The sequence below is a fragment of the Bison bison genome, unplaced genomic scaffold (assembly GCF_000754665.1).
Source record: "Bison bison bison isolate TAMUID 2011002044 unplaced genomic scaffold, Bison_UMD1.0 scf7180017864359, whole genome shotgun sequence".
In the NCBI taxonomy this organism is placed as follows: Eukaryota; Metazoa; Chordata; class Mammalia; order Artiodactyla; family Bovidae; genus Bison; species Bison bison.
In genome coordinates, this window is record NW_011494931.1 from 1,841,943 (window position 1) to 1,857,335 (window position 15,393).

The 15,393-nt window shown below is 51.3% G+C and overlaps 2 protein-coding genes across 3 annotated transcripts in view; both read left to right on the forward strand.

Moving 5' to 3' along the window:
- CTDSP2 (CTD (carboxy-terminal domain, RNA polymerase II, polypeptide A) small phosphatase 2) overlaps positions 1-2,237 on the forward strand; it is a 28,936-nt gene extending 26,699 nt beyond the window's left edge. For both annotated transcript variants that reach the window (XM_010855205.1, XM_010855206.1), the window contains one exon: positions 8-2,237. The gene's annotated coding sequence lies outside the window, so the exon portion shown is untranslated. The remainder of the gene's footprint in view (positions 1-7) is intronic.
- A 97-nt stretch (positions 2,238-2,334) lies between these two features.
- Positions 2,335-15,393, forward strand: part of AVIL (advillin) — a 21,461-nt gene continuing 8,402 nt past the window's right edge. Inside the window, exons 1-14 of the mRNA XM_010855204.1 lie at positions 2,335-3,190; positions 5,646-5,730; positions 7,027-7,101; positions 7,843-8,039; positions 9,400-9,508; positions 9,600-9,710; positions 9,948-10,150; positions 10,633-10,711; positions 10,840-10,938; positions 11,612-11,765; positions 11,868-11,968; positions 12,455-12,592; positions 12,698-12,856; positions 13,806-13,985. Coding sequence (XP_010853506.1) covers positions 5,665-5,730; positions 7,027-7,101; positions 7,843-8,039; positions 9,400-9,508; positions 9,600-9,710; positions 9,948-10,150; positions 10,633-10,711; positions 10,840-10,938; positions 11,612-11,765; positions 11,868-11,968; positions 12,455-12,592; positions 12,698-12,856; positions 13,806-13,985 — 1,671 coding nt within the window. The 5' untranslated portion in view covers positions 2,335-3,190; positions 5,646-5,664. The remainder of the gene's footprint in view (positions 3,191-5,645; positions 5,731-7,026; positions 7,102-7,842; positions 8,040-9,399; positions 9,509-9,599; positions 9,711-9,947; positions 10,151-10,632; positions 10,712-10,839; positions 10,939-11,611; positions 11,766-11,867; positions 11,969-12,454; positions 12,593-12,697; positions 12,857-13,805; positions 13,986-15,393) is intronic.

The following is a 15,393-nucleotide window of genomic DNA, read 5'->3' on the forward strand; positions in this document are numbered from 1 at the left end:
GCCCCAGGATGGAAAACAAGAGGAAGAGCTGCTGTAATCGGGAGCACAAGGGGCCCCCCAGGGGGAGCCCCACCTCAGCATCACTGCCTTAACTGTGGTCTCCCCTCCCTCCTTCAGGTGGGAGTTCCTGTCACCCCTCCCCCATTTTCCCTGGAGGCAGGCGTCACCAAGCATTTGTAAGTTGCTTCAGGTGCGAGAAGACTGCCCACTCAGGACTCTCCCCCATTGTCCCTTCCGGTTCCCACACACTAGGCCAGTCTGAGGAGCTCACCAGGACCAGGCAGCGGAGCAGCAGCTTGGGCTTCTGGCTGCCCAGTGTCTTCCTCTGGCATGGTGAGGCCTTGTCTTTCACTTTGTTGTCCCATGAGTGGAGTAGGGCCCTTAAGGCATGTATGGTCATTTCCCCAGCATCATTTCCTGGTGCCTGTGGGATCCTGCTTCATGCAGGTAGGGAAAGAGGGCCCCAGGGCTGGCCAGGAACCACATCTGAAGAGAAGTAGGAGCTTCGGATTCCAAGGCCCTGGTCTAGGCCTCTCTCCTGGTATCACAGGGGGGCCTCTCTCCTAAGCCCCACTCAAAGGGTTAGACCTCTGGCCAGATCTGCCATGGGGTCCAGCCAAGCTTTCTGACTAAACAAGCAATAAGAGGCTCTAGGCTGACCCGGTTCCAAGGATCCTTTCTGCCCTCCTTTGGGTCACCTGGTCTCCAGAAAGAGCCAGTGCCACCCACTTTCCTGTCAGGCTGTCTGAGTGTTCCGAGGGATCATGACCAGGGCCCAGGATGACCTGGTGGGAGTGTCCCGCTGCTGCTGCATGAAGCCCAGCTCCGCAGGCCTGTCTCACCAGACCCCTGCCCCGCCCCCTGCGGTTCGTACCAGAAATGCCACACCCCCTCCCCCCACCCTTCCCTGGAGAGGTAGCTCAGCCAAATATAAGTCTAAGCAGGGTCCATCCGTGTGGACCAGAGCCAGCCTGAAGTCGTTATGTGCTTTCTGGTCTCCAGTTTCAGTGTGTTAGGGGCAAGAGATGATTGAAAAACTTGCTCCTTAGAGGAATCAGGCCAGACTCAACTTGGGAGGAGGGCAAGATTGCAAGAAGGAGCCAGTTCACCCCAGGATCTGTTTCAGGGTTTCCTACCAGCCCTTCCTGTTTGAGGCTGGCCTTTGGGAAGCAATAGGCCACCAGGCCTGGCCAACCCCAGTTCAAGCCATGCCAGGAATCTGCCCACCTGCCAAGTTCAGTTCTTTTAAGGTGCCTCTTCAGGGACACAGAGTGTCTCTCTGATTGGGCTTCTAAATCAAAAGCCTGATGTTCGTGTCCCTCTCATAGGGGGAGCTTTGGACACAGGACCAGTGTGGAAGGGTCAGGTAAGGGTCTCCACTCTGCACATTGTAGAGGGGACCCTTTGCGGGCCCATGGTCCCTTACTAAAGAGGTTGAGGTAACTTGCCTTCAGTTAACCTGGGACCTTCTGTTTAATTCCCTCCTGCCTCCCAAAGATTTGGACCATTTTATAAATGTATAAATTCACCTCTGTTCTCAGTGGCCCCGAAGCTTCCCTATGCTAACAGCATGGGAAGTCTAAAGGCAGTCATTCCCTGGGAAGTGAGTCCCGCTCTGTTTTGCAACCATACCCTGTTCCTGAGGAGGCCTCATTCAGTAAGGCAACTCCCCATCCCCCGCCAAGGTTGTCTTGCATTTCCCAGCCAAGTCAAGTGTCTACAGAAGGTAAACCTGTTTTCCCCTTTAGGTCTTCATTTGGTTATTTGTTAACTGTTGTCCCTCAGTTGCCTTTTTTGTAAAATGAGGTTTTAGTTTTGTCTTCTAAAAAAAAAAAAAACATCGGTAAATACTTGCATTCAAGCCAGGGAGGGGAGGCAGAGGTCTGGCCCCCTGCTACATTTCTCTTAATGCTGTGGGGCATGCCCCTGGAGCAGATTCTCGTCTTTGGGGCCCTGAGCTTCTTTGCTTGTAGTTATCTCAGATTTGACCTGTCTCTGTTGTGCCGCTCAACCCCCTTCAAGACGCCATCTGGAGGGTCAGGGAGGTCTGCCTCCCACTGTGACTGGGCTCTGGGGTTCTGACCACCTTGCTTACAAGTCCATAATTTGATAAATTTGTTGTATTCAAAAACTTGAAATGTAGGATGCCATTAAGTGTCTGTTTATATTTTTGAAATATTTGTATTACTTACAATTAATGAATAAAAGTGGGTTTAAAAAACCCATCCATGAATGGATGCTGTCTCCTGTCCCTGCTCTTGTTCATTCGGAACTTACCCCCCACCCTTTGTTCCCTCAGAACCCCTCTGTCATTACGAGGCTGGAGTGCCCAGGCTGGGAGACCAACTGTGGACTCAGCACAGGGATTCTGCCCAAGATCACAGAACTTGGGCTCCATTAGCTCTTCCCTGGCCCCCGGGTAGAATCAACCCCATTCCCTCCAGGTGCTTAATAAGCATACGCTTGGTGTTCTGTTGACTTCTGGTGAGGAACTGGAAGCTCCGGAGGGACTTAGGGATGTAGAGTCTTCCTTCTGTACCCCTTACTGGTTTTCCCAGAGTAGGAGCCCTGGAACTCAACAGTGGTTCCTGGCACCTAGTAAGCACTCAGATTTTGATTGGACTGCCATATGACCCCCCAAGGGACAAAACAGAATGACCTGATAACACACTGTAGGCCCTTCACCCAGACTTCACCTCCGAGAAATGCCTAGAAACTTCTGGGGGAGGCGCTTGCCAGCCTGGACATCCCAGGGGCTCAGCGGGCGGCCCAGCCCTGCCTCTTGTCATCAGTGTAATGCATTCATATCTACAGGATGGCAAATTTCATATCCTCCCACCCTCTTTCCTGCATTATTGATGACTTCACTTTTAAAAAAATCAATTATATCAGGGCGTGGAACTGGAGTTAAAAAGAAGCCTTTAAAAGTCTGCTCTTGTTTTTGCTCTTTTGAATAGGAACAGATAAAGCTTTCCCTCTGGTTTGAATAAGTCGAGCCCAGGGCTAGGATGGCTGTGATTGGCCAGGACTAGGAAAATGTGGTTAAGATGCAAACCCAAGCAAATAAAACCCAGTATCTGCACAGCCATTACTAAGAGAAGGCAGCAGGGCCTGGAGCCTCCCGCACTGGGTGGTTCCTCAACACTGCTTACTCACTGCCAGAAAACTGGGAAGACTGGTAGAAGGCAAGGTAAGTTCTCTTTGGTTTATGGGTGCATGTCAGTAGAGCATGGACTAGAAAGAAACAAGAGATTGAAATTTCCTTGGCCTTGTCTTCTTGGATGAGGCTTAGAGGATTGAACCAGAAGCTTGTCAGTTTTGCAAACTTCCTGCTGACAAGTTGAGGTAATTTTTAAGAGCTCCCTAAACATTAAGGCATATTTTCAAAAACTAAGAAACAGAATACCCCAGCTCAAAAAGATGGTGTAGAGCAAGGCATAAATGAAAACCAGCTTCCTCTACTTCGGGTCCATTCACAGTGTTGATAGGAATTAAGGGCCACTACCTTTTAACCTGGGATTTCAAAACTGCACCCCACCGAGCGGTAGTGTCAAAGGGTACTAAGTTAATAAATTAGGAGTTGAGGAGGGATGGAGAGACGCTTTGGGAGACTTCGGTGTCAGTTTCTAGGTGTTCCAGTACGGCAGAGTTCCTTCTGTGAGCATGTCCTGTCCTGTATTTCAGGGCTCCTGGCCCAGTGAGTGTCTTGATTGCTAAGTCCCTGTTGGGAATTGGGACCGCTTTTGGCCTCTGGACTCACAGTCCTAATTAGTGACAGCTGGTTTGACTTTTAGCAGGTTTACACTTAGCTCTCTCCCAGGAACGAATTGGTCTTTATCCCCTTCCCCTAGTTGGGTCATGGCATTTGCCTTTAGTGACTGAAATCTAGGATCTGCAGGAAACCTGAACAAATATTCCCCAGCAGTTCCAAGCAGCACAGGGTGGGGCAGTGCCAGTTATCAAATTAAATCCTCAAACATTACTGCTCCGCATCATTGCTCTGCTTTAGGCCTGCTACGGCAGTAGACAGAGGGAGATTTTTGTTTGTCTTTTTTTGTTTTGCCAATGTCCACACTAGATAATGGCACATACCCAAACCTAGGTTCATCTACCAAGGCTCAAGAAAAGAATGGCCAGACGTGCTCCTCCTGACGAGGACAATATGCTTCCAAATAGCCAAACCCCAGGCTTTCCTGGTGGCTCATATGGTAAAGAAATTGCCTGCAATGCAGAAGACCCGGGATCGATCCCTGGGTCGGGGAGATGCCCTGGAGAAGGGAATGGCTACCCACTCCAGTATTCTTGCCTGGAGAATTCCATGGATGAGGAGCCTGGTGGGCTACAGTCCATGGAGTCACAAAGAGTCAGACACGGCTGAGTGACTAATACTTTCACAAAATCCCAGCTAGACCTTTCAGGGCTTTTGGTTTTTGTTTTTCTTTTTCCTGTGTATTAATGAATCAGTCAAGCCCATCCTTTACCTTTGCCATGTGAGAGCATTCATCAGTTACTGTGTATCACGAGATTGCAAGCCCCTTGAGAGCAAGAACCGGACAGGAATTTTTATGATGCAAAAGCTATGCGACCGTGGACATGTGTAAGAGCTTGATAACCCTAGACACGCCTCGAATAGAGATGGTGCATAATGCACTTCTCTTGACCTCTCCCTGTCTCTCCACACCCTGCCTGCGGAAGGGCACTGCACCACTGGCTGGGTCTGTGGGGGCGGGGGAGGGTCTGTCCACAGGCCACGCCCGCCTGTCCCTGCTGGCACCCTGAACTCTTAGTACTCCAACCAGAGATCAACCCACCCCCGCCCCCACCCCCCGCATTGGAAATCCAAGCCTTAAGTGGTGGACTGCCAGGGGAAGTCCACACCCTGAATTCTATGTCCCAGCTCTGCCATTTTACTTTCCCTTTTCTTCTGTGAGGCACAGGGAATATATTAGTCATATGACAAAAGCAGGATGGGATAGTTTAAGGATGGTTTACTTTAAAAAGTCTGGTAAGTGAAAGCCCAAAGAGTGGACTGTGAAGAGGACCTGCCAAGCAGAGAGTCTGGGAGAACTGGAATAAGAATGAGAGAAGGAAACTCAGTTTGGAAATACTCTGATGTAAGCTTTTCAGCCCATGTGCCACTGAATTTAGGTAAGTTAGGAAGAGTTGTAGTACCTCAGAGTAATTAGAACAGAGATTTTAAGATCAGGGAGGGATTTCTTTCTGGTGATACTGAGCAAATTATTTAACCTCTCTGAACCTCAATTTTCCCACAATATAAGATGAAGGAAATATATTCAGCTTATGAGAATTAAATGAGAGAAGTAAAATCAGTCAACAGAGGGTTTAACACATTTGTCACCCCTTCAGTAAATAATGATGCCTGTTACCAGAGCTCTTAACAAGGGAAGTGGCAAGGGCAAAGCAGAACTTGCCCCCCCCACCACCACCTCGCCGCCAGGTCAGCCAGGCTTACGACATGAACTTGGACAAGTCATTTCCCACATCACTGTGAGACAACAGTGCAGGGATGCGCCATGAGGATGTGGCCAGATGGCTGACGAGATTGGGAAGTGACTTAGGAGGAAAGCGGGCGGGATGCCTGCTCTGAGAGGCGTCACCTCTCCACTTGCTCTGTGATGTTTCAGTCCCGGGAAGACAAGCGCCATGTCTCTGAGCAGCGCCTTCCAGGCTGTGGGCAACGACCCTGGGATCATCACCTGGAGAATAGAGGTGAGCTGGGCGGGACGGGGCACCTCCTGGGCCGCCGAAAGCCCCCAACACTGAGTCTCCTGCTAGTGGCTCGGCAGCAGTGAGAGGCAGCGCTGAAGAGCACAGTCTCCTATTCTTGCACAGAGCGGGGTGGCAGGGGGGAGGTGAGGTGGAAGAAATGCTCTTCACAAGCAAAAATAAGCTGGCCCTTTATCCAGCCATCTGCACTTCCAGTAAATGCCCTGGAGAGATGGGTGGGGCCCAGGCCACCCAGAGAGCCAAGACTACTGGCTGCTCTAGTCAGGACAATGGAACCTGTCTTCCACGGGGCACTCTGGCTCCTGCAAAGTAGGAGGAGGTTTGGGTACAGCATAGATGGGGGCCCTGCTCATCCCTTCTACTCTGGCTTGAGCCCCTCTGGTTGACCCGGAGCGCCACCGGTCTGTAGCTGGGAACCGCCCTGGCCCAGAAAGCCTTACCTCCTCCTCCCTGCTCTGAGCCCAGTGAGGGACTGCTGCATAAAACCCAGAGGAGATGCCCACCTCACTATCGTCCTCAAGAGGGGTCACAGCTGCCTAGCAAGCTGCTCAGAGCCAGGTCACTCCCACTGCTTTTAAGGCTCCCCGTGCATTTAACAACTAATAGGAACAAAAAGTTACACAAATTGTGGGATAGTTAACATTCTCACATTTGACACACATATTTTATATAGAATATACTCACATAGGACCGCAGGTTTATCTCTTTGGAGACAGTGATGAAAGTCCCCATCAGAGGCCACATGAACGGCTCTCCTGGGACGAGCCAGACATGCTATGACAGATGCATCAGAGCTCCAATCCAGACTCCAGACAGGAGCCCTCAGCACGGAACCTGCACACAGCCAGCCCTCAGCCCCCAGAGCCTCACAGAATCCGGGTACTCCACTCCGTTCTCAGACCTCGGCCGGTGCTGGGTGGATGGAGTCAGTGCTGGAGACCCTGGTGCTTCGGCTCAGAGACTTGAGGCTCTTCCTTGAGGGCTTACACCCAACTGCATAGGACTGAGGGGGCTCACCAGGTTGCTCAGTGTAGTGAGATGAGACCAGGCAGGTGGTAGGAGGAGGGCAGACCCAGGGCTGTGCAGGCGGAGCTCAGCAGAAGCTGGAGGGATGTGCGCTCATCCTGGGGCTGGCCGCCATGACCCGTTGGGGACATCTCCCTACCTTTCCACCCACTCCCCAGCCCTGTCACCTGTGCCAAATAATAGCATGGAGGGAGGAGGCTTGTGGGACGAGGGGGAAGGGATGTAGCCTATCCACACCCCTTGTCCTTCCAGAAAATGGAGCTGGCGCTGGTGCCTCTGAGCGCCCACGGCAACTTCTATGAGGGAGACTGCTACGTCATCCTCTCGGTGAGCACCATCCGCCCTCTCCCCTGATTCTCACAAGCTCCTCCCCAGAGAGCCAGCTCCGGGGCTTCCCTGGGAGATTTGCCCACAAAATTAATCAGGCCTCTGGTATCCGTCTTGATTCTTCCTCGCTGTTGCATGGAACAGGCTTCCAGTTTGACTATCAAAGGCTGTGCTTAGGCCAGGGTTTTAAATTTTGCATCTGAATGGGGGAGAGGTGTGGCCGTCAGTCTGAACATCAGCATGTGGCCCATAGCCAGGCTTCAGCCTCCTGAGCCCAGACCCCAGATTACAGTGCTGTGGAGGAAGGCCAGGTGGACACAGGGCCGTCTCTGGCCTCAAAGTGCTCACCTAGCCGAGGGAACAGTCTCCCACATGGATGGTGCCGACAGAGCCACGCTGGGAGACAGCAGCTCTATACAGCTGTGAGAGTGCAGGGGTGCAAATGAGCAACAAGAGAACTCTTGCCTGCATTCCAACCTGGCAAGATTTCCCCCTACCTCTGCTTATGTGGAGGACAGTAAGCTGTCAGCATTCCCCAAATGTAGGGAGGGACTTAGGCTGGTAGGGCTTGAGTCACAGAACAGGTCTGCCCAGGGGCCACTGTAGGGGGCAAGAGACTGCAGAGCAGGACACAGAGGCCTGAGCCTGCCAAGAATGGGACACAAGCCACCCCAGGCAGCTACCTTCCCAGGCCAGAGGGGCGAACCAGCCCCTGAGCCAATCTCTTTGACTACACCCCAGACCCGGAGAGTGGGCTGCCTCCTCTCCCAAGACATCCACTTCTGGATTGGGAAGGACTCCTCCCAGGATGAACAGAGCTGCGCAGCCATCTACACTACGCAGCTGGACGACTACTTGGGGGGCAGCCCCGTTCAGCACCGGGAGGTCCAGTACCACGAGTCCGACACCTTCCGTGGCTACTTCAAGCAGGGCATCATGTGAGTAGCTGGGCACACAGCAAGGATGTAGACGTGGTCCACCAAAGAGGAAACCCAAAGGCTAAAAAGTATGTGAAGAAAGTAATCAGAGAAATGCGAATCAAAACAAAGCTGTCCTCTCCACCAGTGTAAGTTAGAGAGCTGGGTGGTGCTGAGTGTTGGCAAGGCTGTGGGGAGATGGGCACCCGGGGGCCCTGCCGGTGGGAACGAGGACTGGCCCAGTGTTCCGGAGGGCAGTCTGCTACTGCCACAAGGGCACGGGAGCCAGAATGTTCACAGTGGTATTAGTGGTGGTGAGAAGCTGCAGGCAGTGGGGCATGTGCCTCCCCCAGGGAGACTGAACAGGAGAAACACTCCGAGACAGCAGGGAGTACCATGCCATCACATTAGAGACACATCTGACCTGTGGACACACCTTAAAAACACTGGGCTTAAGGAACACAGGAAGAAACAGGCTTGAAATATAGAACAGAATGCCAATTCCTGTTTGTAAAAAATGACATAAGCACAAAACAACAGGCCATGTTTTATCAGAATGAAAATAGAAAGATAGATGTTAAATGGTTAGAATGGATGCCTATGGTGGGGAGGAAAAGGCAGGGAGGGGAGGGTATGCAGATAAAAGGGAACACATACACTGCAAGAGCGGGGTCTTGTAAAAGCCAGTGATGACAGCCTGCCATGAACTGAGGAGTTTGATCACCTCCAAACTTTACACTGGAGATTGACAACAAAAGGATTCCAAGGAGCTCAAGCGTTCTGAGGCTGCTTGAAGGCCAGCTTCTTGCAGGTGAGCAGTCCTCACTGAGGCCCCAATGGGCACAGAGCAGCCTGCTGAACCACCAGGGAACCCAGCAACGGAGGCCCTCTGCTCCCGGGGGCTTTCTGGGCGCCCTTCATGTGTGGGATGCCTAGAGGAGGCTGGGTTGGAGTGAGAACCAGAGGCAGGAGACTGGTTTCCCGGAGTAAGTTGGTCTTCAGGCCACGGGAGATGGCCTGAAGAGGGCCCTGCCCCAACACACATGATGTTCAGCTTCAAGAACAAAACAAAACAAGCTCTTCCTGCCGTGGGGAGTATCACTCCTCTGTCTGGAGGTCTAGTCCTCCGGTGGTTGGTTCCTACTCTTAATATCTCAACTCAAATGTTAGTCCTCCAGAGAAGACAGCCCCAAATGTTCGGTCAAAAAGCCTCCACTAGGGGCAACTCTGTGGCAGGGGTGACCAGCATCAGTGTTTGCCTTGCTCATTTACTGTCATCACCCGTGTGGGCAAAGGCTGCCTCTGTGTGGCCCACCACTCTCTCCCCAGGACCTGGCAAACAGCAGGTTCTCAGTAAATAACGCAACGGCTGTTCCCTCAGCTACAAGAAAGGGGGTGTGGCCTCTGGGATGAAGCACGTGGAGACCAACACCTACAACGTGAAGCGGCTGCTGCATGTGAAAGGGAAGAGAAACATCCGGGCCACCGAGGTCAGTCCTGCCCCCATCTGTCCTGGGCCTGAGGCCTCTCCGCCTGGCACCCAGGAATTCCTTCTGCCCTATGTCTGTCTCTTCCCTGCAGGTGGAAATGAGCTGGGACAGTTTTAACCGAGGGGATGTCTTCCTGCTGGATCTTGGGAAGGTCATCGTCCAGTGGAACGGCCCAGAGAGCAGCAGTGGGGAGCGCCTGAAGGTGTGGCCCATGCGGTCGGCCCCTCCTTTCCCCCAGCTACTCTTTCCTTCTTTCCTGGCTGGCTTTTTTCTGCCCTTCCAGCCAGATGCCTGCCTTTGAGCAGCATCTGTTTCAGAGATAGGCCACATGACTGAGGCTGCAACTCAGCCTGGGGTTCCTCAGTATCAGGGTAACCCCTGTGTCTGGGATCCAGGCTGTTTCTCTTGGAGCTAAGGGCATCCCCGGCCTTCTTTACAGGCAATGCTTCTGGCAAAGGATATTCGGGACAGGGAGCGAGGGGGCCGTGCTGAGATAGGAGTGATCGAGGGAGACAAGGAGGCAGCCAGCCCGGAGCTGATGAAGGTCCTTCAGGACACCCTCGGCCGGCGCTCCATTATCCAACTGGCAGTCCCAGATGAGGTCATAGATCAGCAGCAGAAATCAAACATCACATTGTATCAGTGAGTAGCTAAGGCTGGCTGCTGATTGGAAGCTGGGGTCAGGGGAAGGTGGCCCCCAGAGAAACAAGCACTTCTGCTTGGCTTCATTTGGGGTGCAGGCACCTGGGTTTCTTTCAGTCTTTCTTTGAATGCAGCTTCTACAAGGAGTTTGTTGTTCCCTGAGCAGCTACTGTCTGCTCTTGTTAGCAATGATTCCTGATCTCTGGGAGAGAATGTTCCTTGACTCAAGTTTATGCATCCCAGGGGTGTGGACAGGATAATGTCAGGGGAAGGGTAGAGATAATATTCAGGAAAGAGATGCACAGAAGGCTCTCCCAGACAACAGTGTCCATCACATCCCAGTCCGCACTCATGCCATGCCTGTCGCAAGAAGTCAAACTCTACCCAGAAACTCCATCCTAAGACCAAGCCAGGAAATAACAAACTGACCACATGATGCTTTGTAGAAGGGAATGTACAGGCTAACTTCTCCCCTTCTCCAGTGTCTCGGATTCATCTGGGCAGCTGGTGGTCACAGAGGTAGCGACGAGGCCTCTGGTCCAGGACTTACTGAATCCTGATGTGAGTAGCACTTGGGTGGGCTTGGCTTGGGGTAGCCGGACCTGGCTTCAGAGGCAGGCCCCACGGAGAGGCCTTCCTTATGGTTTCGGGCAGCAGTAACCACTTTTGTCCCTGGCCATCTGCTTCAGGACTGCTACATCCTGGACCAAAGTGGAACCAAGATCTATGTGTGGAAAGGAAGAGGAGCCACAAAGGTTGAGAAACAGATGGCCATGTCTAAAGCCCTGGTAGGAGCTATGGACATGCAGTATTATCCAAAAAGTCTGTTCACGAAACATCAGAGGTGCTCAGAGAGCCATATTAGGTGCTGGAGCACAAAACATCGCAGTTATATCCATGACTTCAAAGTCAGACAGACAAACTGGGATTCAAATCCAGGTCTAGTGTTACTTCCTGGGGTTGTGATGGTTAAATAACATTTGTAAAGCATTTAAACACACTGGCACACACACCTGCCCAATAAAAGGTGGCTGTTATTATTGAAGGCAATACCACACATCAACAGCCCTGTCCTCAAGGAACTTATGACATTATTGTGCAGCATCCTGCAGCTGAACCAAGCAGGATGCATCTACCAAGCAAAAAAAAAAAAAAAACAACAAATGAAAGTGATGCAAAATCAGTAGAGTACAGAAGTGCTGAAGGAATATACTAGACAGAATTAAAAAAAAAAAATCAGTAATAATCATGACCAATGAAGGAATGCCAAAATGTTCCATTTAGTCCTTTCCTTGAGGCAGCTAGCGTGGTCCCTAGACAGAAGTGAGTTAGAATTTGACTTTGACTCCCAGAAGGGAACAATCCTACCCAGTGGCTTCAAAGGGGTAAATTACCAGTCAAGCCAAGAAACCAGTGCATTCCCTGACTGACCTGCCCTTTGGGGATGGGGGGTACCCACAGGATTTCATCAGGATGAAGGGCTACCCCAGCAGCACCAACGTGGAGACCGTCAATGACGGTGCCGAGTCAGCCATGTTCAAGCAGCTGTTCCAGAAGTGGACGGTGAAGGAACAGACCGTGGGTCTGGGGAAAACGTTCAGCGTGGGTAAAGTTGGTAAGACTGCCCCCAGATGGTGTTCTCATTGTGGGGAGTCTCTAGAAAGATGGGCATGGATGCTTTTCATTCACCTGGCTTCTCCCAACCCCTTCTCTGCAGCGAAGGTTTTCCAGGATAAATTTGATGTAACTCTGCTGCACACCAAACCAGAGGTGGCAGCCCAGGAAAGAATGGTGGATGACGGTAACGGCAAAGTTGAGGTAATAAGCCCAGTGACCCATGTGCCAGGGCAGGCAGGGCACCGGTCTCCTGGCTGCTTTGCTGCAGAGGAGCGCACAGGATCCTGTGTCTCCTCTGTTTCCCTTGTCATCTCTGGGGCCTCGGGACTCTTCCCTAAGAGGTGTCTGCATCTTCAGGGTTCTCCCACAATTCTTCAGGGAAGGGAAAGGTAGGCATCCCAGTGTGCTGTCAACAGCTCACCTGGCAGACGCATTCAAATGACCTCTGAGCTGTGATGGGGGTGCGCCTGACCAGGGATGACCTACTTCTCCGGATTCAAATCATGCAAATGGGATAAGCCCTCAGTACTGGGAAGAAGCACCAGAGGATAAGGGGTACTGTGAATGGACCTTTGTGCCTCATCCACCTGGATTCTCTGCTCAGCATGGCCCAGTTCCCTCCAGGTGGCTGTTTGTTCAAAGAGGACTCCCCCCATCTCTGGGGAACTGTGTCTCTTCTATGCCCAGGTCTGGAGGATAGAAAACCTGGAGCTGGTCCCCGTGGAGCACCAGGGGTATGGCTTCTTTTATGGGGGAGACTGCTATCTGGTTCTCTATACGTACGAGATGCATGGGAAGCCTCATTACATCCTGTATATCTGGCAGGTAGGCCTGGGGCAGGCTCTTAGCTTTGGATCCTGGTGCTTCCTCTGGCCACTGAGCTGGGGCCAGGGGTGGCAGGGACCCATTGCACCCTTCTCACCCCTGCAGGGCCGCCACGCCTCACAGGATGAGCTGGCAGCCTCGGCATATCAGGCAGTAGAGATGGACCAGCAGTTTGAAGGGGCCCCTGTGCAGGTTCGGGTTACCATGGGAAAGGAGCCGCGCCACTTCATGGCCATCTTCAAAGGAAAGCTGGTCATCTTTGAGGTGAGAAACCTAAGGTAAAACTACACCAGAAGCAGAATGCTCAGAACCAGCAGGTCAGCAGGGAGCTACAGTAGAGGAGAGGAGGGGTGGAGAGTGGGGCTTGGGGAGGACACAGACGAGAAGGAGATGAATCTCTCTAAGACACTGAAGTGCATCCCGACTGCCTAGGGCTTCAAGTCCTCACCCCTGCCTAGTTCATGTTCAAGGTCTTGTATAATCTGACCCATATTACCTGTGCAGGTGCATCACCCTCAGCTCCCTAACCTCCACACTCCACTCCAGTCAGGTGGGTCTCCTCTTTAGACCTCACATGTGCTCTATCATTCCCTGTCTGCCTCCCCCAGCCATGTGCCCCTTCAGACTCCAGTCCCATGTCTTCCAGAAAGCCTTGGCTGAAGCACCACCAGAACTGTATGATGTCACACGCTTGATATACACAAGTCTGTGGTCAAGTCCTAGTCTTGTCATTGATTACCCAGTTTTCTGAGCCTCAGTTTCCCCACCTGCACTGTGGGATAATAATACCTACTTCACAGAGTTATTATGAGGATCAATAAAATGATATAGCTAAGGCACCAGAAAAGAGCCTGGCATATAACCCAGGTCTCAGAATGAAAGCTAACACCATTTCTTAAAAATATTTATTTATTTGGCTGCAGAGGGTCTTAGCTATGGCATGTGGGATCTAGTTCTCTGACCAGGGATTGAAGCTGGGCCCCCTGCACTGAGAGCACAGAGTCTTAGCTGCTGGACCATCAGGGAAGTCCCCTGAAAGCTAACACTGTTGGTACCATAACTCCGGCTCACCTCGACCTCTCCCAGTTGGCTGAGAAGCTCCTTGAGGGCAAAGATGGTGTCAGATACAGCCCTGTTCTCCACAGCGCTGGCCCAGTGCTCAGCGCACACTGTATACCTTAGATCTGGACTCTGCTTTTTTCTTTCTCTCTAGGGTGGGACTTCTAGGAAGGGAAATGCTGAGCCGGATCCTCCAGTAAGACTCTTCCAGATTCAAGGACATAACAAATCTAACACCAAAGCAGTGGAGGTCCCAGCCTTCACCTCCTCCCTAAACTCCAATGATGTCTTTCTGCTGAGGACGCAGGCAGAGCACTACCTGTGGTTTGGCAAGGTAAGACAGCTGGCCCAGCAGTCACACCCATCCCTTGGCTCCCAGCCCTGCACCCACCCTCTGGTCAGCAAGGGCAAAGGAAATGAGAATAGGCTGGAGCAGTCCTCAAATAGAGGAGCCTTTTCCTAAAGATTCTTCAAAGGGACCAGCAATGTTCCTCACAATTAGGCCTCCAGTTACACACTCAATAATGGCACTTCGCACACCCAGGAGACCCTCCATAAACAGCTAAACACATGGAGGCTGGATGCAGGATGGAAAAGTCAATCTTTCCACACCAGTTTGGTGCACTGTAATAGGACAGGCATTAACACTGAACAAAAGAACACTAAAAATATGATTTTTGTCAATTCAGATTTCATCTGCAATGAAAAGCACTAGAACTGTTTTACAAAAGAGAATTGAATAGGAAAAGATGCTCAATATTAACAGTCATTAGGGAAATGCAAATAGAAACCCCAATGAGATACCACTACACACGTATGACTAATGACTAAAAAACCGATGATATCTAGTGCTGGTGACAAAAGCAATAGGAATTCTCACACACTGCAGGTGAAAATGCAGATACGGCCTTAGAAAACAATTTGATGGTTTCTTATAAAACATATACCTATTGTATGAGCCCATTCCTGGGTATGTACCCATGTGAAAAAACTACCTTCACACAAAAACCTATACACAAATGTTTAATAGCACCTTTATTTCTAATTGCCAAAAACTGGAAGCAAATCAACTGGAGGATGGATGAGCAAGCAGTGGTGCTTCCACACAATTGGAATGGAATACTACTCAGCTACAGAACACCCACAACTGCAAGGAAGAATCGCAAATGCATTATGCGAAGTGAAAGAAGCTAGACTAAGAGGCCACACTATGCAGGATTCCATTTACCAGGTTCTGGAAGAGGCAAAACTGTCAGGATGGGAACAGATCCGTGGTTGCCAGAGGCTAAGGATGCAGGGAGGGTTTGACTACAAAGGTGTGGGTGGTCGGAGGGAATCTTTTGCAGTGGTGAGGCAACTTCTCTCTTTTTTGTTGTGGTGGTGGTAGCGTGATTCTATGCATTTGTCAAGAGTCATAGAACTCTATGGCAGAAAGGGTGAATTTTCCTGTATATAATTTTAAAAATATTTTTCTTAAAAAAAATAATCACAAGTAAGTGCTAAAATTCCAACTGAAGGTAAAACAAAAGTGACCTCTCAATACCCACCGAGCATTTCAGAGTCGTCTGGTCCTTTGCTACCACACTGTTTTCCTCCTTCCCACCCACCCCCACCCCCACCCACCTCCCCCCCAGCCCCCCACCCCCCACCCCTCACCCTGCCTCCACCCTTCCCAGCACCAGAACAAACCCATCTATCTCCCTGTCCTGAGGTCTTTTGGCTTGGTAACTAATCCTGGCTGC